The following is a 16,533-nucleotide window of genomic DNA, read 5'->3' on the forward strand; positions in this document are numbered from 1 at the left end:
CCTCCAACCCACTTGGTTCAAGGCCCATGTGGCAGAGGCAGTCTTGGTGGAAGGTGAAGAGATGACCATCCTCAAGAGGATCAGCAGGTCAAAGGACCTGGATGAGAAGGTGGTGAAGGCGATGCAAGAACTGGGAGAGGACACACTAAGGTCAGATGAGTGGGAGAAGCAGGGAGAGCTGGTTCTGTACAGAGGAAAGGTATACATCCCGAAGGACCTGCAGCTCTGCCATGACCTGGTGCAGCTACACCATGATGTGCAGGTGATGGGGCACCCAGGGTGGTGGAAAACCCTGGAACTCATCTCCTGTGACTACTGGTGGCCCTGGATGGTGTCAGAAATGGTATCCAAGGTGATCGCGGGAAGTGGAGCAGAGTGCGGCAGCATGAGTGTTCACTTAGCTAATGTGCAACTCCATTGCAAGGCATCTTGGGAGATGGGACTTCGGCTTCAACGACTCAGCTGGAGCATTGCGCCACGTGTTCTAGGCTGTCCCGTATTTCAGGGTAGCAGGAGGACCTTGCGGTGACATTACTCAGTGTCAGGGCTCGGTCCTCGATCGGGGACAGCCCGACCTCAGGCCTAGGTGTGTGTGGTGTTCCGGGTGGCTGGGCGCTAGACCCTGTCCTCAGCTCCTCAAACTCACTGAAGGGACTAAGCGGGGATTGAGTTGAGAAGAAGGGTAAGTCTCCCTATTCCCTGCTTGGCTACTATAAAAGGGAAGTGTACTGTACAGTTCATAACGTGACTCTGGGTAGAAGCCGAGCATGTTCCCGTGACTCGGAAAAGGTGTCACATGGGTTAAGGCAAGTTGCTTGCCTTGACCCACGTGATTTTTCCCGCAGGCTCACATGCGGGCTGAAGTTGTGAGAGATATGTAGGGATGGGGAGGTCTGGGAAGTGGGGGAAGTCTGGGAGGGTGGTTCTGGGGTGTGGTTGGGTGCCCTGACAGCGGGGTCAGGGGCTGATCCCTGACACTCAGGCAGGGATGAAACTTAGAGGCGAACTTAAGACGAGAGTATTTTGGGGGGATTTCTAGTTGATATTCGAACTGAGGTACATTGATAGTAAACTACAAGTATAAGTACGAAAGGAGAACAGAGAAGGGGCTGGTCGGTCTGGCATGGGACGGGAGCGGAATGGTAAGTGTGACAAAACTAAAAGAGCGATGGGGACCAGGGAAATGGAACAGAAGAAATGAATGGAACAGAGGATGGCGAAGTTGGGAGGCAGAATGAATAGGCCGACAATCTAGGCACCAATATGGTGGCAGATCAGAATGTCAATATACAAATAAATCAAATGTCAATAAAGGAATAACCAAGTGTCAATAAAGGAATAAACCAAATGTCAATAAGGAGCGGATCAGCAGCGACAATATCGACCGCTAGTAAGTTAAGTGAATGAATAAGAATAAAACAGTGTTGGCCGAATGGCTGAGGAACTCAAGTGGTGGTGGGAGAAAGAAGGAGGTGCCGCTATGGGGCCGTAGACAGGAACCGCTATCGGTGCGAATCACAGGCATGAATAATGGGCGCAAATAATGGGCACAAGAATGGGGGTGCAGATGATAGAAGTGGTAGAAGGGCAGGGATTTTGCGGGGCTGTGACAGATGGCAGAGTATGTCAGGCAGTATGTTTGCAGGTGCAACACCTGCAACTGTGTCAAATCCTTCCCCTCCTGTAAAGTCGGGAAGCTCATCCCGAACAAGATCCCCACCCACCACTGGCAAGTGATCTCAGTGGACATGATTGGAGAGCTCCTGTCATGACCGACAAATCCCAGGGCTCCATCAGCGGCGAACCAATGCCGATAGGCGAATCCGCCGACCCGAAACCCATCCTAACCAGCCCCCAACCCCATGTCTGGCCCCCTGCCTTACTGCCTGAGACTTGGCCAATAATCAGAACCTAGACCCTGCCGGTATTCTGACCTTACCTCCAGTTCCTGAGCCCTTGGCGCTCCCGGCATTCAGTCATGCCTGCCTTGTCTCCATCCGAACCACACTCATCGCTTCCCACTATGTGGTCACAGCCATGCCCCGCTTCCATGCATTCCGCACCCTCTGCCCACTCCGCACCCTCTGCCCATCTCTGCACCTTCTGGCCACTTCTGGTTGCCCTCGACACCTCTGGTCAGGTCAACACTCCCACTCCCTCTGTACCTCTGTTGGCCTTCATGCTGTCCTTGTGTGACAGTGCTGGCAGGTCAACCTCTGTTCGCGGACTTGTGTCGGCACCGCACCGACCCCGCTTATTTGCGGACTTGTATCGGCGCCGCGCGCTGACCTCCGCTTTTCCTCTGGCCATTTGTCACTTGGCAGCTTATCATTCATTCCTTGCCGAGTGCCATTTATTGTTTGCTTCCCTGCCAATATCGGCATTTGGTCCCCTCTTTATTGGCACTAGGTTATTGATCTCATTCAGTTATTCATCAATAACCCTTGCCACTTATTGTTTATTGATCTGTTCCTCGTTTCCAGTTCCCGGGCTCTTGTCCTTATTTAGTTTGACAATCCCCGCTTATCTCCGCGCCGGACCGCGCCGGACTGACTGGCCTTTCTATATTCCCTCTTGCCTATTTATATACCTTGTAAATACTTTTGGGGACCTCAGTCTGAAATCAACTAGAGTACCCCCCCCTGTCTGGTCTGAGTCCCTCCTTCTGCAAAGGGGGCTTCCCCCCCTCTGAGTCCGTGCTCGCGGAGTCCATGCTCCTCCTACAGGTCCGCTCCGCCCACAAGTCTTGTTTGAAGTCTGCTGTAAGTGTCAGTTTGTAAATACGGGATCTCCCCCAAACGTCAAGCTCAGGGCACAGCGCTCCACCTGAGTCGCTGAGGCCGCGATCCCACTCTGCTAACCTTGAACAGCGCTTCCGGACGCGCCGCATATTTCCGCCCGCATATCTGCGCATGCGCGCTCCAACAGACCTCTGCCACAATCTCCGACTCCGACAATAATCCAGCCTCTGACAAAATCCAGACTCTGACAGCTCCCTGAGTCGAAGGGCTACAATGCTGTTCTGGTCATAGTGGACCGCCTATCCAAATGCATTCATGCAATCCCAATGGTGACGATGGTGGACTCAGCGGGAATTGCATGGCTTTTCCTCGAGCATGTCTGGAAGCACCATGGCCTCCCTGAAGAAATCCTCAGTGACAGAGGGAGCACCTTTGTCTCAGGCTTCTCAAAGGAACTTGTGGACCTCCTCGGTGTCAAGCTCACCCCTTCAATGCCCTACCACCCCCAGACAGATGGGCAGATGGAGGGAGTAAACCAAGAGGTGGAGGCCTACCTCCAGGTATTTGTCAACCACTGCCAAGACAACTGGGTGGACTGGCTCCCGCTAGCGGAATTTGCCTACAACAACCGTGTCCACTCCTCCACCCACTGGACCCCCTTTGAGCTCGATACTGGCCAACACCCCAGGATGGGGATGGAGCCCACATGCACATCCAAGGTAGAAGCTGCTGATGCCTTCTCATCAAGAATGATGAAGATGCAGGAAGAGGTGAAAGCGGCACTAGAGCATGCGGTGGACGAGATGGCCCACTACTATGACTGGAACCGTGAGGCAGCCCCTACATACCAGGAAGGTGACTGAGTCTGGCTCAGCACCCAGAATTACACAACTGACCACCCAACCAAGAAGCTGGACCATAAATGGACCAGCCCCTTCACAATTGTTAAAGTTGTCTCCCCCACCACCGTCAAACTCCGGCTCACCGCCCAACAAAGAGGGATCCACCCAGCTGTATCTGTGATGAACATCAGGCTGCCCCACCCTGACGAAATCATGGAACAGCCCACCGACCCCCACCCAGGCCCAGACCTTGTAGATGGAGAAGAGGAGTATGAGGCCGAGAAAATCCTGGACTCTAAATGGTGATGCCAAAAACTCTGGTACTTGGTGAAGTATATGCATCAAACTGTCAGGGACAGCTCTGAAAGTGGCAAAGTCCCAGCGTGTGGGACTCAATGGGACAAATAGTGGCTATGCATAGTGGTGGTCCCATCATGGGGTGAGCATCCCTGACCACTTAGTCTGAAGTGGGAATGTGAGTTATTATTAAAAGGGAGGACTATGCTACTTGCCTGAAGTGGGAATGTGAGAAGAAGGCTACTTCTTCAGTTCCCACTCCAGCTGTTATTATATACATATGGGGTTGTTCATGTGGGGTGTGCCACATCACCCTCGCATACAGCCATGGCTCTCCAGGTGTTTCCATGGGAGATCCTGAGAGAGTCTGCTGTAGGTGCAAGGTGAGTGCAGTGGCGATGGCAGCGATGTAGGGATGATAGGTACAGGAGGGGCATGTGGCATGCATGCTGGTGGTATATTGAACAGAGGGGAAGGTGGTCCATGTAGAAGAAAGAAAGAAAGAAAGAAAGGAAAGAAGAAAAGGAAGGAAGGAAGGTGCAGTGCGGAGTGGGGGGCAGCAGAGCAGGGTCAGGCAGGGCATGCCCTGACACAAATGCACCCCCACACCCCAGGGAGAGAGGGAGAGAACTGCCCAGCCACTTCAAGGCAAAGCAGCTTAAGGGAGGGGTGATGTCAGGGCATACCCCACCTGACCCTGTGCTGCACACTGTGCTGCCCCACCCTACTCCGCTTCCCCCGCCATTGCCCCCTGCTCCTCCTATCCCTCCTCTCTTCTTTCTTCTTTCTCCTTCCTCTCTATTTCTGTTCTATGGTCAATTTCCCCTTTTCTCTATGTACCACTGGCACACCCACATACCCAGGAACACCATGCACCCCTCCTGTACCACCATACCCTAATGCCACTGCCCCTATCGCTGCACCCACCACATGCATCCCCACCCACACAGTGGCCACCCCCAGGACCTCCTGCAGAGACACCCAGAGAGGTGCAGCTGTGTGTGGAGATGATGTGGCCCCTTCCACGTGACCCTAGCTGCATGTATATACAGTTCTCCAAAAAACCGTTTCGATGTTTGGCACTTTTCACTTGATGGGCTTATAACATTATGGAAACACATTTTAAAATTCTTATAAAATCAAGGGATATTACCTAATATCTTATCTACAGATCTGAAAATTATCTAAGCAATATGTCCATTTTTGGTGAAGTTATTTAATTTACAAGGCACCCATGTCATCGAAACGGTTTTTTGGAGTGCACCTGGCACAACCTAAAAAACAAAATATCACATGTCAAGTCATGTGACATTGTTTACTGTACACACTAGTAAACAGACTGACATCGCTGGAGCATAAATACCAAAGGATTTTGCATTATAATGCCCCCAAATCTAAAATGCGAGCCTTATCTGCTTCACAAACTGCACAAGTCCTTTCCCTCATTGATTCTGGTCACAGTGCTCACCAGATTGCATCTACTACTGGCCATGGAGCTTCCACTATCACTCGGCTCTGGTCTCAACACCGTCCTGATGTCCCTAAGCCCAGTGGTGGGCATCCACGCAAGCTGTCAGGGACTGACATTTGCCATGCCCAATGCCTCATTAACTCTGGCAAGGCTGACAACTCTTCCCAAGTCACCCAAATGCTCCGAAAAATTACCAACAAGAGCCTCTCACCTGAGACTGTCCGCCTGCACTTGAAGGAAGCTGGTTGGAAAGCAGTGGTGAAGAAGAAGCGGCCTATGCTGAGCAGGAAGCATAGAAAAAACAGAATGGACTTTGCAATCAGCCACAAGGAGTGGACTCTGGAGGACTGGAAGAGAGTGGTGTGGTCAGATGAGACCAAGGTTAATCGCCTGGGCTCAGATGGGAGGAAATGGGTGTGGAAGAGGGTGGGTGAGCCTCTCAGTGACAGGCTGGTGCAAGGGACCAAAAAGTTTGGTGGTGGATCAGTCATGGTGTGGGGATGTATGATGTGGGATGGGGTTGGGATGGCATGCAAGATTGATGGGAGGATGGATGGGGAGCTTTACTGCCAAATCCTGGATGATGAACTCCAACAAACCCTATCATATTATGGCAAGAACCCTGCCCATGTCCTCTTCCAACAGGACAATGATCCCAAACATACCAGCAAAAGGGCCCATAACTGGTTCAACAATCATGGTATTAGGGTCATGGAGTGGCCCTCCCAGTCCCCAGACCTCAATCCAATCGAACACTTATGGAATCATGTGAAAAGGAAGCTTGGGGAGTATGAAGAACCTCCAAATAGTGTTCATGAGCTGTGGGATCGGTTTCAAGAGGAATGGGACAAGATAGAGCCAAGGATTTGTCAGAATTTGATTGAAAGTATGCCTAGGAGAATTGAGGCAGTGATTAAGGCAAAGGGTGGCTATACCAAATATTAATAAATGCTATTTTCTTCTCCCAAAAATCAACTCCAAAAAACCGTTTCGATGACATGGGCACCTTTTAAATCGAATAACTTTACCAAAAATAAATATATTGCTTAGATAATTTGTATATCTGTAGATGAGATAGCAAGTAATATTCCATGATTTTATGGGAATTTTAGAACATGTTTCCATAATACTATAAGCCCATCAAGTGAAAAGTGCCAAACATTGAAACGGTTTTTTGGAGAACTGTAACAGCACCTGGGGTGGGAACAGAAGAAGCAGCCTTCTTCTCACTTTCCCACTTCAGACTAAGTGGTCAGGGATGCTCACCCCACGATGGGACCACCACTACACATAGCCGCTACTCGTCCCATCAAGTCCCCTGCACTGGGACTTTGCCGCTTTTGGAGCTGTCCCTGACACTGCTTCTTCCATATCTCCATCAATTCTCCACTGATCTGGACGAATCTGGTATCGTTGGAAAGCCCTTGTCAACATGAGTCGAACGATGTCACGAGTGCTATGGTTCTTTATTTCCTTAACTGTCAGGGTTCAGCACCCTGCCTTAGGGTGCCCCGGACTCCCCACCTACTTTACCCCCTTTATTCTTTGACTGTTGCCTTGTTGTTGCCTTTGTGTGTTGTGTACACGCACGCATGGGATAGCGTGGGAACTTTCTGAGCGAGCAGCTCACCCAGAATGTTCCCACAGGTCACAGCCACAATTCTGGGCAAGCAACTCGCCCAGAACGTTCCCACGCTTACTGGGCACTGCCACCTGGATGTTCCCTCCGGGTCACACTACACAACTCTAGGAGCTGTATAGTTGTGGGCATGTGACCCATTCCTTTATATAGCAACCATGCAGGGAGATGAGACCTTTACCCTTCTTCTCATCTCATGCCCTGCATAGGCAAGTGTACATATTCTATTTCCTTTACTATACATCTCATGCCCTGCATAGTGTGAGGACAGGTTAGATGGGGGTTGAGGTCAGGGAGCCTCCGAGTCCGAGGCTGGGCCCTGACATTAACAACATCAATATTGCTTTGATATTGTTGTTTTCTTATTTGTTCCTTGTGGATCTGTTGCTGTCCTAAACCCATCAGATCATTTGGATTTCCATGTGTATTTCTTTCATATTTATAGCTACCTCTTTCCTGTATTTTACAAAGAAGACTCCCCTGAAGAGAGAGGTGCTCCCCAAAAACAAACATGAAGCAAAAGAAGCCCAAGATATAGTGCAGGGACAGAGTTCCCTTTAGTTTGATTATCAGTGAGATTTACAAGTTTATCTTTCTTATCACATAGCACCCAGACCATTTTCTCCCTCCTCCCTTCTCATCATCTGAACCTCCCTTGAGCATACACAACCTGTGGTCCCCTCACTTTCTCATTAGGGTGGTAGATCCCTTGCCCCCTTACAATGTCCCAAAAGATTTGCAACTCCACCATGACCTGGTCTGACTTCACCATGACTCAGTGACAACAGGACACCCAGGATGGTGGAAGACCCTAGAGCTCATCTCCTGCAACTACTGGTGGTCCAGGATGTCCCAGTATGTTGCCCAGTACATCTCAGGGTGTGACACCTGCAACTGAGTGAAGGTGTTCCCATCCTGAAAGGTTGGGAAGCTCATCCCAAACAAAGTTCCCTCCCACAGGTGGCAAGTAATCTCAGTAGACACCATTGGTGAGCTCCCAGACTCCAAAGGATACATGCAATCCTGGACTGACTCTCTGTCAGGGCACGGCCTAACCGGCTACCCTGACTCCCTATGCCGGAAGGGAGTTGCCGTAAGACGATCCGGAGTGATCCGAAGAACGCAGGTAATCTCGCTTAGCTTTCGCTTAGCTCCCGCTTCCTATCTTCCGTCCACATGTCACCCCTTTCCCACACCTCGCTTACGATTATCCGAATGAATAGCTATCTTTTCATGTCGTCATTCTATCGGTTATCTTCTATCTCGTTGTAGCCGCACTCTAGTGGGTAGCGGTACCCATGTATATAACTCCTATCTCCGCTGAGGGTGGCACCTCAGCATTAACAACAACTAGGATTCTCGGGAACGCCCTCATCGTCATGAACTGACACGCAGTCCCTGACACTCTCCAAGTGCATTCATGCAATCCCTACAGTCACCATGGTGGACTCAGCAGGCATAGCCTGACTCTTCCTTGAGCATGTCTGGAGACCCCATGGCCTCCCAGAAGAGGTGCTTAGCGACCAAGGCAGTGCCTTTGTCTCCCACTTCTCCAGGGAGCTGGCAGACCTCCTAGGGATCAAGCTCTCCCCCTTGACAGCCTACCACCCACAAACTGATGGCCAGACAGAATGGGTCAACCAGGAGATAGAAGCCTACCTCTGTAAGTAGCGCAGCACCACATGGCCCGTATCCCCATCAGGTTCTTCTTCTTTTCCACTTCTGATCTTCTATTTGATCCAGTCACACAGTATCAGTTATGATGCCATGTGATCTTCTATCATCTTTGATCCGCTCCTACCGGTTATTAGTTAGTTGGCTAGTTACCATCTCTACCGTGTATATACTGTATATCCTTTGCTGGCATGGGCATGTCCCCCAGCTTTGCTATCAACTTGGTTTTGGGGGCATCCTTTGTTGCGAGCATGCATGACCCTGACACTTCCCCATCCAAACTAAAGAACCAGGGAACAGCTTGGTGGTGGTCTTGTTAGAACCTCCCAACTGATCTTCCTTCATTCTCTCCTTCACCACTTTGAAGCAGTCAAGGTCCTCACTTGCACCAGCAAAGGCAGTGGGGGGGTGACCTTGGGTGCTTTGGGTTTGGGTGCAGGTGTGGGTGGTGGGTTTTGGATTCTGCTCTCAAGGATGGCTTGCAGTTCCTGGAACCTGGTCAGCAGGTCCTGGTACTGCTCCTCGGTCACCATGCTGGAGGAGGTGGGGGAGACTAGGTTGAAGCCTTCTTCTGCTGTCAGGGATGGTGCAGGAGAGGCAGGGGTAGTGGTGTAGCCCCTGGCACTAGCAGCCTGGGTGGCGGCAGAGTAATGGGAGTATATGGCAGGTAGCCCTCACTTGGGCTCACATCCCTGTCTGGCTTCTTAGGCTGAAGCAGGAATGCATTATTATTAAGATGAAAAGCTAAACTAGGTTGAACTACCTGCCTGAAGCGGGAATGAGAAGAAGGCTGCTTCATCAGTCCTGCTTTGGCTAAGTTTATATACATATGAAAACAGGTCATGTGGAGGTGCCATGTCAGCCTTGGACAAAGCCAGGTTGTCATGGGTGACTCCATGGTCGATCCCAGGTGTCAGAGAAGAGAAACACAAGTAAGAATGTGTGGCATGTCCAGCATCGTGGTACCTGTGTGGGATGCATCCATGCTACAGATGTGGAAAAGAGAGAAGTTGTCTGTATAAGGATAGAAAGGAGAGAAAGAAAGAAAGGAGGAAGAAGAAAGAGGAAGAAAGAGAAAGGAGAGGGGAACAGTGCGGCGTGCCCTGACACAGGCTCAAGATGTTTGGACAAGACAATCAGACTATTGTTGTGAATGCACTCAGGTGCTACATACATTTAGGGGGGTATCATTGGGGTTTCCCTTGAATAAGGAAATCCTATTTCATTGAACCTGATCCTTCCAGCAGGATCACATACCCAATAAATTCAAGATGGCAGATTCTTCTGCAATCATATGACAATGTCACACATGCATTAAAAGGTGTCAACATGCCCCTTGGTGATGTTCCTGTGTCTGACCAGGTATTCACAAAACAAACTGAAAAAAAAAATAGAAATAGATTCATGCTGGGACAAGTGAAAGGAAACAAGGGCTGTGCAGAGTCAAGCGAAGCGCAAGCACTCTAGTTTAGCAGTAGTACCGAAAAGACAAATGCAAAAATGATTGAAACATGAGCAAAACAAGATATAGAGCAAGCAGGGAAACCACATAACATGTACGGTCCTTAAATTCACGAATATATAGATGAAATCTAGCTAATACTTCCGTCCACTCTATGACCTGGAAGAATTTCCCCCGGTCATTTGTTGGACTAGTTTAATGCCTCGATTACTAATCCCACTAGATCTGATACCAAGCACCGACTTAGGTCTCAGCTTTAGGGGACTAGTGGTCCGAGGCTCCAAGGGTGAAGTCCCGGCTTCACCCGTTGCATGTGTCTTCAAAGGTGCTATGCTCCTAATCCCAAGAACCGAAATCGGACGACGAGAAACACCACCCGTGGTCTGTGGGCTCAGGATGTTTCCTCCAGTGGATTGCATCTTGAGTGGAGCCGTAGTTCGGATTGCGGAAGTAACGAAAGAACCTGTTCCCGTGAACTGACGGCGAACAGGACTAGCTGATCTTGTACCAGTGAAGTGGGTCCGTAACGGAGCTAAATCATTGACGTCTGGGAACGCGAAACTGGACGAGGTGGAAGATGGAGAGAGCGGTCCAGTTGATCCTCCAGTAAACTGAGTGACCAGTGTGCCAACTCTCCCTCCGCTGGTAGGCGTCGGCGAGAAGGTAAGACTTATCTTTCCCCCATTGCCGGTGTCATTCGGCTGAAGAGCCCCTCTACTCGGCGACCGACGAGCCCTCAGCTCGGCAGGCAGCATTAGCTGTAAGTGGGAATATAAGATTGCTTGATGGAAATTAAAATGGACACTAGACAAACCAAGCATTCATTGCACCACACTTGGCCATCGCGGTCGGATCTTGCCTGGCTGTCAAGCTTCTTGCCACAACCTGCCTGCGGGTCTCCATTCAGTCGCTGAGCTTCCTTACGAGCTCGCCAGTCCTTCCCACCACAGACAAGACACCCTAAATGCCACTTGCTGCCCTGAGGACCTGGTACAACGCCTTTCTCCATCTGGAATACAGTTCGCCTGCATCCACCACAGGCGAAACGACCCGATGACACAGGAGAAACTGGCGCAGGAGGAGTCACCGCTCGAGGCGAAGATCGGACCTTCTCCCTCAGACCGAACTTCGGTGCTTGAATCTTGGAATTTGGTGGGACCGTGCTCATGCGGTCATATTTCGGTACCTCGCGACCATTTGATGGGACTGGGAACTCTTTGCGAATCGTTCGCAATGGCGATGCGCACTTGAACACTATCAGTTTGACAATTGAAATCTACATGGTACGCAATGACTTACAGAAACATGAACCGCTTTCCCATTCTCCCTTACAAAGTTAGTTCTGCCATCCAATTCGCCGAAGTTATCACCACACGTGGCGCATCTGAAACATGCATGGTGATATCTTTCTACGTGGATGTCCTTATCACTATCGCGATTCGAAACGGATTCAACTTCCTGATCGTCGTCGTCGGATGCTTTGCGGGACTTTGGGACTGTAACAATGCGACCTCTCATATCTTGCACTAGGAGTGGACGAGCGCAGCCATCACACTTAGCATTCAAGAGGGCTTCTGGGGTTGTAAATTTGTGAAGCGGAGAAGAGAGGCTAGAGGGTGTTCGAGGCGAATTAACCTTCTGACTCCCACTTGGCGGGGTAGTTATATTGGCCACACCCTTTAATAATGTAGACGGCGTCGGCAATTTTGATGAAGTCCCAGCCACCCGTTTCTGTGGTGTTATCACCCTTGGCAGTGTTGAAACTTTCGCTAGCGGCGAGTCCATCATAATGATGGCTCGAGTGAGAGGAGAACGGACTTGTTCTTCGGGTAAGGTTGAGCCTGAGAGAACAGATGGAGAAATATTGAGTACAGAAGAGGGTGTACTCCAGCGAGGCTTGACGCTTTCGCGTCCAAGGGGAAGCGATGAGATTGATGTTTCGCTTGTTCGTGGGGTCTGAATCGGCAAAGGTCTGGGCGAGTCAGGTGTACCTCTGAACGTTGGGATCAAGCTAGGACGGCTCCTATGAGCAGACCTGCGGATGGGAGTGATGGAAGGTGTGGTGCTGCGATCATCATCCGCATCGAACCCGCTGGCACCAATATCCTCTAGTAAATCTTTCCCAGAGGGGCTTGGTGGCGAGTTTAAGACAGATGTGAAAGCCGTAGATGGGGCAGAGACAACGGACGAAGCATCTGAGTCCACCACACTGGGTGACATGGATGAAGATGACTGCGTGCTCAAGCTATTTGCCAGCGAGGAGTTGACGAGCGAACGTGTTAAAGGCGAAAGGGAGGAGGTGGTCGCAACTTCGGATCGAGGAGGTGGTGGGGGAGATGGGGTAGTAGGTGGTAGTGGTTCGGCCTGTGCCTTGATGAGTGAGTCCAGTCTTTTAGTTAGGCGCTCGATGGTAGGGCTGAGTCCCCCATTTGTCCGTGGTGTCGGTTTCGGGACATCCCTGGAGACGGGGGAGGAAGCACCTGAAATGGACTTCGTGATTCCCAGCCGCAATTCGAGCTCCTCGACAACAGGGCTTCCTTCTCTGCTGGGGGAACCTTCTTTCGCGCTCTGACGTACGCCACCAACACTTGCGCTGGAGCGCGTCCGATGCCGCTTTGGACTTGGTGACCCAGCCCGAAGGCATTCATCAAAACACGTCTCACAGCATGGTTTGCCTGTAATATCAACCATTGGACTCTTTGAAATGTCCTTTCCGCAACCAGTGCATCGGAAACATGACGGGTGCCAGATGCGTCCAGCATTCTCTACAGGTTTACCACCTTCCTCCTTGACGAGCGCGTACACTGGTTTATGACATTCCTCACAAGTGCCCCGTGAGGCAGCAGAATCATTCCGAAAACAATCCTGGCACAGGTATCTTCCGGGTTCTGAAGGCGAAGGATATATTGTTTGGTCGGGGAGGAACGTCATTGAGCACCCATTGCACATGAACGATTTTAGGGTCTCAGGTCGACCCAGAACGGTGCCATACACTTTGACAAGCGCCCCAGTAACGTGAGATTTAACTATCGTCGTACCATCATTTGTGTCGGCGCCTGGTGCGACAGAGTGCTTAAGAGGGCGAGAAGATGTCACGCTGTTGATGTGAGATTGGATTTTCTCAAAAGTACGGCTTTTGCTTCCCACTAGTGAGTTTCCAGAATGATGGCTCTGTCGGCGAGGAAACTTGTTGGCTGTACGAGATACAAAGGTTTGAGTATCGTCAACCGGAGTCGTAGATGCAGTTCGTGAACGGGAATTAGTGGAGGTGGTTTTTTCGGGAACTGACGTCGAGGGCTTCGATTCTGGTTCTGTGGGTACGGATTCTTGAACATAACTAAAGCACTTTTGTCAACGGTACGCCGTTGGAAATCAATAGCAAGTGCGCACGTTTTGGACCAACTATCACCCACACCTGGTTTCCTCTTTCCAAATCTCACGGAAGGTTCTGAACGGGTTCGTTAAGTGATTCGGGGGCATGAATGAGGGACGTTCACCCACCAGCTGGAAGACCGCCGCATTTCTTGCACCTGTCTTGTGTAACAATGTCGCCACAGCTGCGGCAAAAAGCCATCAACTCTGGCGGTAGTTTTGATGCAGAAGGACGCGCCCTGGTTGAATAGACCTATAAAGATGTAGATGAGGACGCGATCGTAAATCCAACAAACAACAACGCAAGCGTAAACAGCTGTCAACAAGTGGCTCAATCACGTGTGGGCCATGCAATTCAACCACGCTAGTCGTGATATTTTAAGATATTCGATGGTAATTTAGCGTCGAGCTACTTAAGTATACCGTGGCTCAGATTGATACTCACACCGAAGATATCATCGTTGACCGTGAGACTGTAACAACCCTAAGGGGCAATTTTGACTCATTGTATCAATTGGCTTGTGACGTATGGCGGTCAGGATGAATTCGACTTCTGTTAGTGTGACACTCAAAGCAGCTTCAAGCAAAATATAGCGAGAATTCATTTTGTCACTCATTCAGGATCGCCGTCTCGACTCTCAAGAGGATTTGCCCTGTCATACAGCTCATTGATTCGAGACACATATCCCACCTTCAGGCTGATTCCCCGACCACGATAAACCATGGCGTCCAGGATACCACATTCGACCCTCCATGGAGGGTGTTTCTGCAAGCGCGTGAGATACTCAATTGACGTGGACATACCTCCATTATTGAACGCTTATTGGTGAGCACTGGAGCGACAATGAAGAAGGTCAGACAACTCATCATCTGGAACGCTCATCTTACATAGTCACTGTACTCGATGTCAAAAACTTTTTGGAGCACCTTTCATCCATACCATTCACTTGCGTCCAGAGGCCTTCAAATGGACCACAGCCCCAATCCCACTCTCGAACGTTACGGACGAATACGTGGTCATCAACGTCAAGCACCGTTTCCGCTGCAAAACTTGCGGCTCTCACATTGCAAGCTGGAACGAAGCTAAACAAAAGTGGAGCGTATGGGGCGCAACATTGGATCGTGACGTCAACGGACGAATTATTGACTGGTCATTTGTGAAGCCAACTGACCATATGTTTTACGGAACGAGAATGCTCGACATTCCCGACAATCTGGGAAAGTGGGAAGGGTATCCAAATCAATCAGAACCGGTGCACGCGCCGCTGACGGAGGATGCATGATAAAATCTTCACACTCTTCACCCTGAGACTCGCAGTGCATGGTCAAAGGATTAATAATATTGCGAACGTAACATGGTAACATGATAATAATATTTATCCCCGCCCAAAAGCTCTACCGACACTGTTCTTGACAACTCCGCCGAGTATTTGGCCAGTCAAACCCAAATTCCATCCGCCCGTAAGGGAATTGGCCCATCGTTGCTTAGCGTCCCGGTCACTGAGAACACAGAAAACCCCAGTGAGACCCAGGTCGCCTAGGGGAAAGCGGAGGACCTACGCATATGTGAAGCCGACGGCATTTGTGCAGTTGAAGACCAACGCCAACACTACTATTGGTACGAAGCTAAAGACGTGTCATCAACGTCATGGTCAGAAAAAACTGATTCGACACGTACGACATGCTGAATCTAATGAGTGAGAGTATCAAGACTAGGAACCAGAATACAGGGAAGGAATAAATCGCGATCTAGAGCAGAATGGTGAGTGCCGTGAATAAACCATCACTCAATCATCAGGAGTACCCAAAACATCCTAGACAATTGTAAAACGTTATTGTGGAAAAATCACAGCTAAACCAGAAACGAACTTGGCATCGATCGGGTTCGCAGGCCGTGACGGATCACGACTCTCGAACACCCAGTAACTTTCTCCGTCATCATCGACTTGGTTCCAGTATCTAAGCCCAACCAATCTTCTTCCAGCAACGTTCTATAAAGATATCTCATAAAACCTAATAACAACGCAGTAGAGCCCTAAGAACTCACTCGACAATTCCAGAAATCCATCGCCAATAATACTACGACAGCGACAGTCTGATGTCGTAAGTTGACGCAATACCCACATCCACCCAGGCGCCAATGCTTACAGAGAGTATGTAATTTTCAGTTAAGAACCCACAGAGAAGGTAAGTAGCCACAGCGGCTATCCTGAAGAAGTAGAGAAACGCCAAAACAGCAGGATGCGAAGATTGTTTTAATATCCCGGCCAATCCTAGAAAGGTTGTTGAGCCTAGTGAAAGCGCGAAGATGGCAAAACGAGCATTTACCAGCCTCGGCGTCTCCAGGTGTTGCATTGGTGCGTGAAGCAGTGTTGGTGGGAGTGAGGACTATAGGTTCTCTTGGAGTGCCCACCGACTCGCCAATACGGCCCGTTGGTAGGCTTTGGGTCGACTCCGAAGGGTCGTCAGGCTCGATGGTCTGAGCAAGTAATGGGGTCGCAACAGATGACATGGGGAGACGCAATTCAGAGGATCAGGTGGCAGTGATTGTTGCAGCACTACGCTATCGCTGGACAAGAATGACGCCAAAGTTTGGTACAGGCTGAGGAAGTGATGCTGCAACAGGGTCACATGGTGGCGCTGTCAATTCTCATTTGGCGAATTCATCTGCACATCAAATCCGTTGAGAAGACAATAGACCTGCGTAACTGGCGCCTGACAAGGTGGTAATTTCGTTAATCGCATCCTTCTTTCTGCCATTTCCAGTGAATGTTATTGAACAGGCCGTTCGAGGTCGAGAGATTGACAAGCGCTGCGTCTACTCACGTTGTTGAAGTCGCGCTATTCTTGATCCTATCGCTGCCATACTTGTGCACTGTTCAAAGCGCCCTGCTTATGAAGCGAAGAATTTTCATCTTACCACTTTTCTCAGCTCACGCATAACAGAACTAAGCTGTGTTCGCTCGTATTTTCAAACTGGCCTCTCCACGAGGCGAGATTGGGGAGGCGGTGACGCAGTCATCCCAGGAATGGTC

At 50.1% G+C, this 16,533-nt stretch overlaps 3 protein-coding genes across 3 annotated transcripts; 1 reads left to right on the plus strand and 2 right to left on the minus strand.

The window, feature by feature from the left end:
* Window positions 1-10,063: 10,063 nt before the first annotated feature.
* EI90DRAFT_3066356 (uncharacterized protein) lies at window positions 10,064-13,872 on the minus strand. The gene is made up of 5 exons (XM_039060948.1): window positions 13,628-13,872; window positions 13,517-13,574; window positions 11,426-13,463; window positions 10,941-11,372; window positions 10,064-10,884 (listed from the first exon to the last, which is right to left on the minus strand). Exons 1-5 carry the CDS (start codon window positions 13,698-13,700, stop codon window positions 10,279-10,281), a joined length of 3,207 nt encoding a protein of 1,068 aa, XP_038913879.1. The 5' UTR covers window positions 13,701-13,872; the 3' UTR covers window positions 10,064-10,278.
* A 181-nt stretch (window positions 13,873-14,053) lies between these two features.
* On the plus strand, window positions 14,054-14,885 carry EI90DRAFT_2974831 (Mss4-like protein). The gene is made up of 2 exons (XM_039055823.1): window positions 14,054-14,324; window positions 14,391-14,885. Exons 1-2 carry the CDS (start codon window positions 14,221-14,223, stop codon window positions 14,779-14,781), a joined length of 495 nt encoding a protein of 164 aa, XP_038913880.1. The 5' UTR covers window positions 14,054-14,220; the 3' UTR covers window positions 14,782-14,885.
* On the minus strand, window positions 14,816-16,209 carry EI90DRAFT_3066358 (uncharacterized protein). Its single transcript, XM_039060949.1, has 6 exons — window positions 15,827-16,209; window positions 15,647-15,771; window positions 15,546-15,593; window positions 15,364-15,489; window positions 15,177-15,247; window positions 14,816-15,124 (listed from the first exon to the last, which is right to left on the minus strand). Exons 1-6 carry the CDS (start codon window positions 16,008-16,010, stop codon window positions 15,055-15,057), a joined length of 624 nt encoding a protein of 207 aa, XP_038913881.1. The 5' UTR covers window positions 16,011-16,209; the 3' UTR covers window positions 14,816-15,054.
* Between the last annotated feature and the right edge of the window lie 324 nt (window positions 16,210-16,533).

The sequence above is a fragment of the Cantharellus anzutake genome, assembly GCF_015039405.1.
Source record: "Cantharellus anzutake strain C23 chromosome Unknown EI90scaffold_38, whole genome shotgun sequence".
In the NCBI taxonomy this organism is placed as follows: domain Eukaryota; kingdom Fungi; phylum Basidiomycota; class Agaricomycetes; order Cantharellales; family Hydnaceae; genus Cantharellus; species Cantharellus anzutake.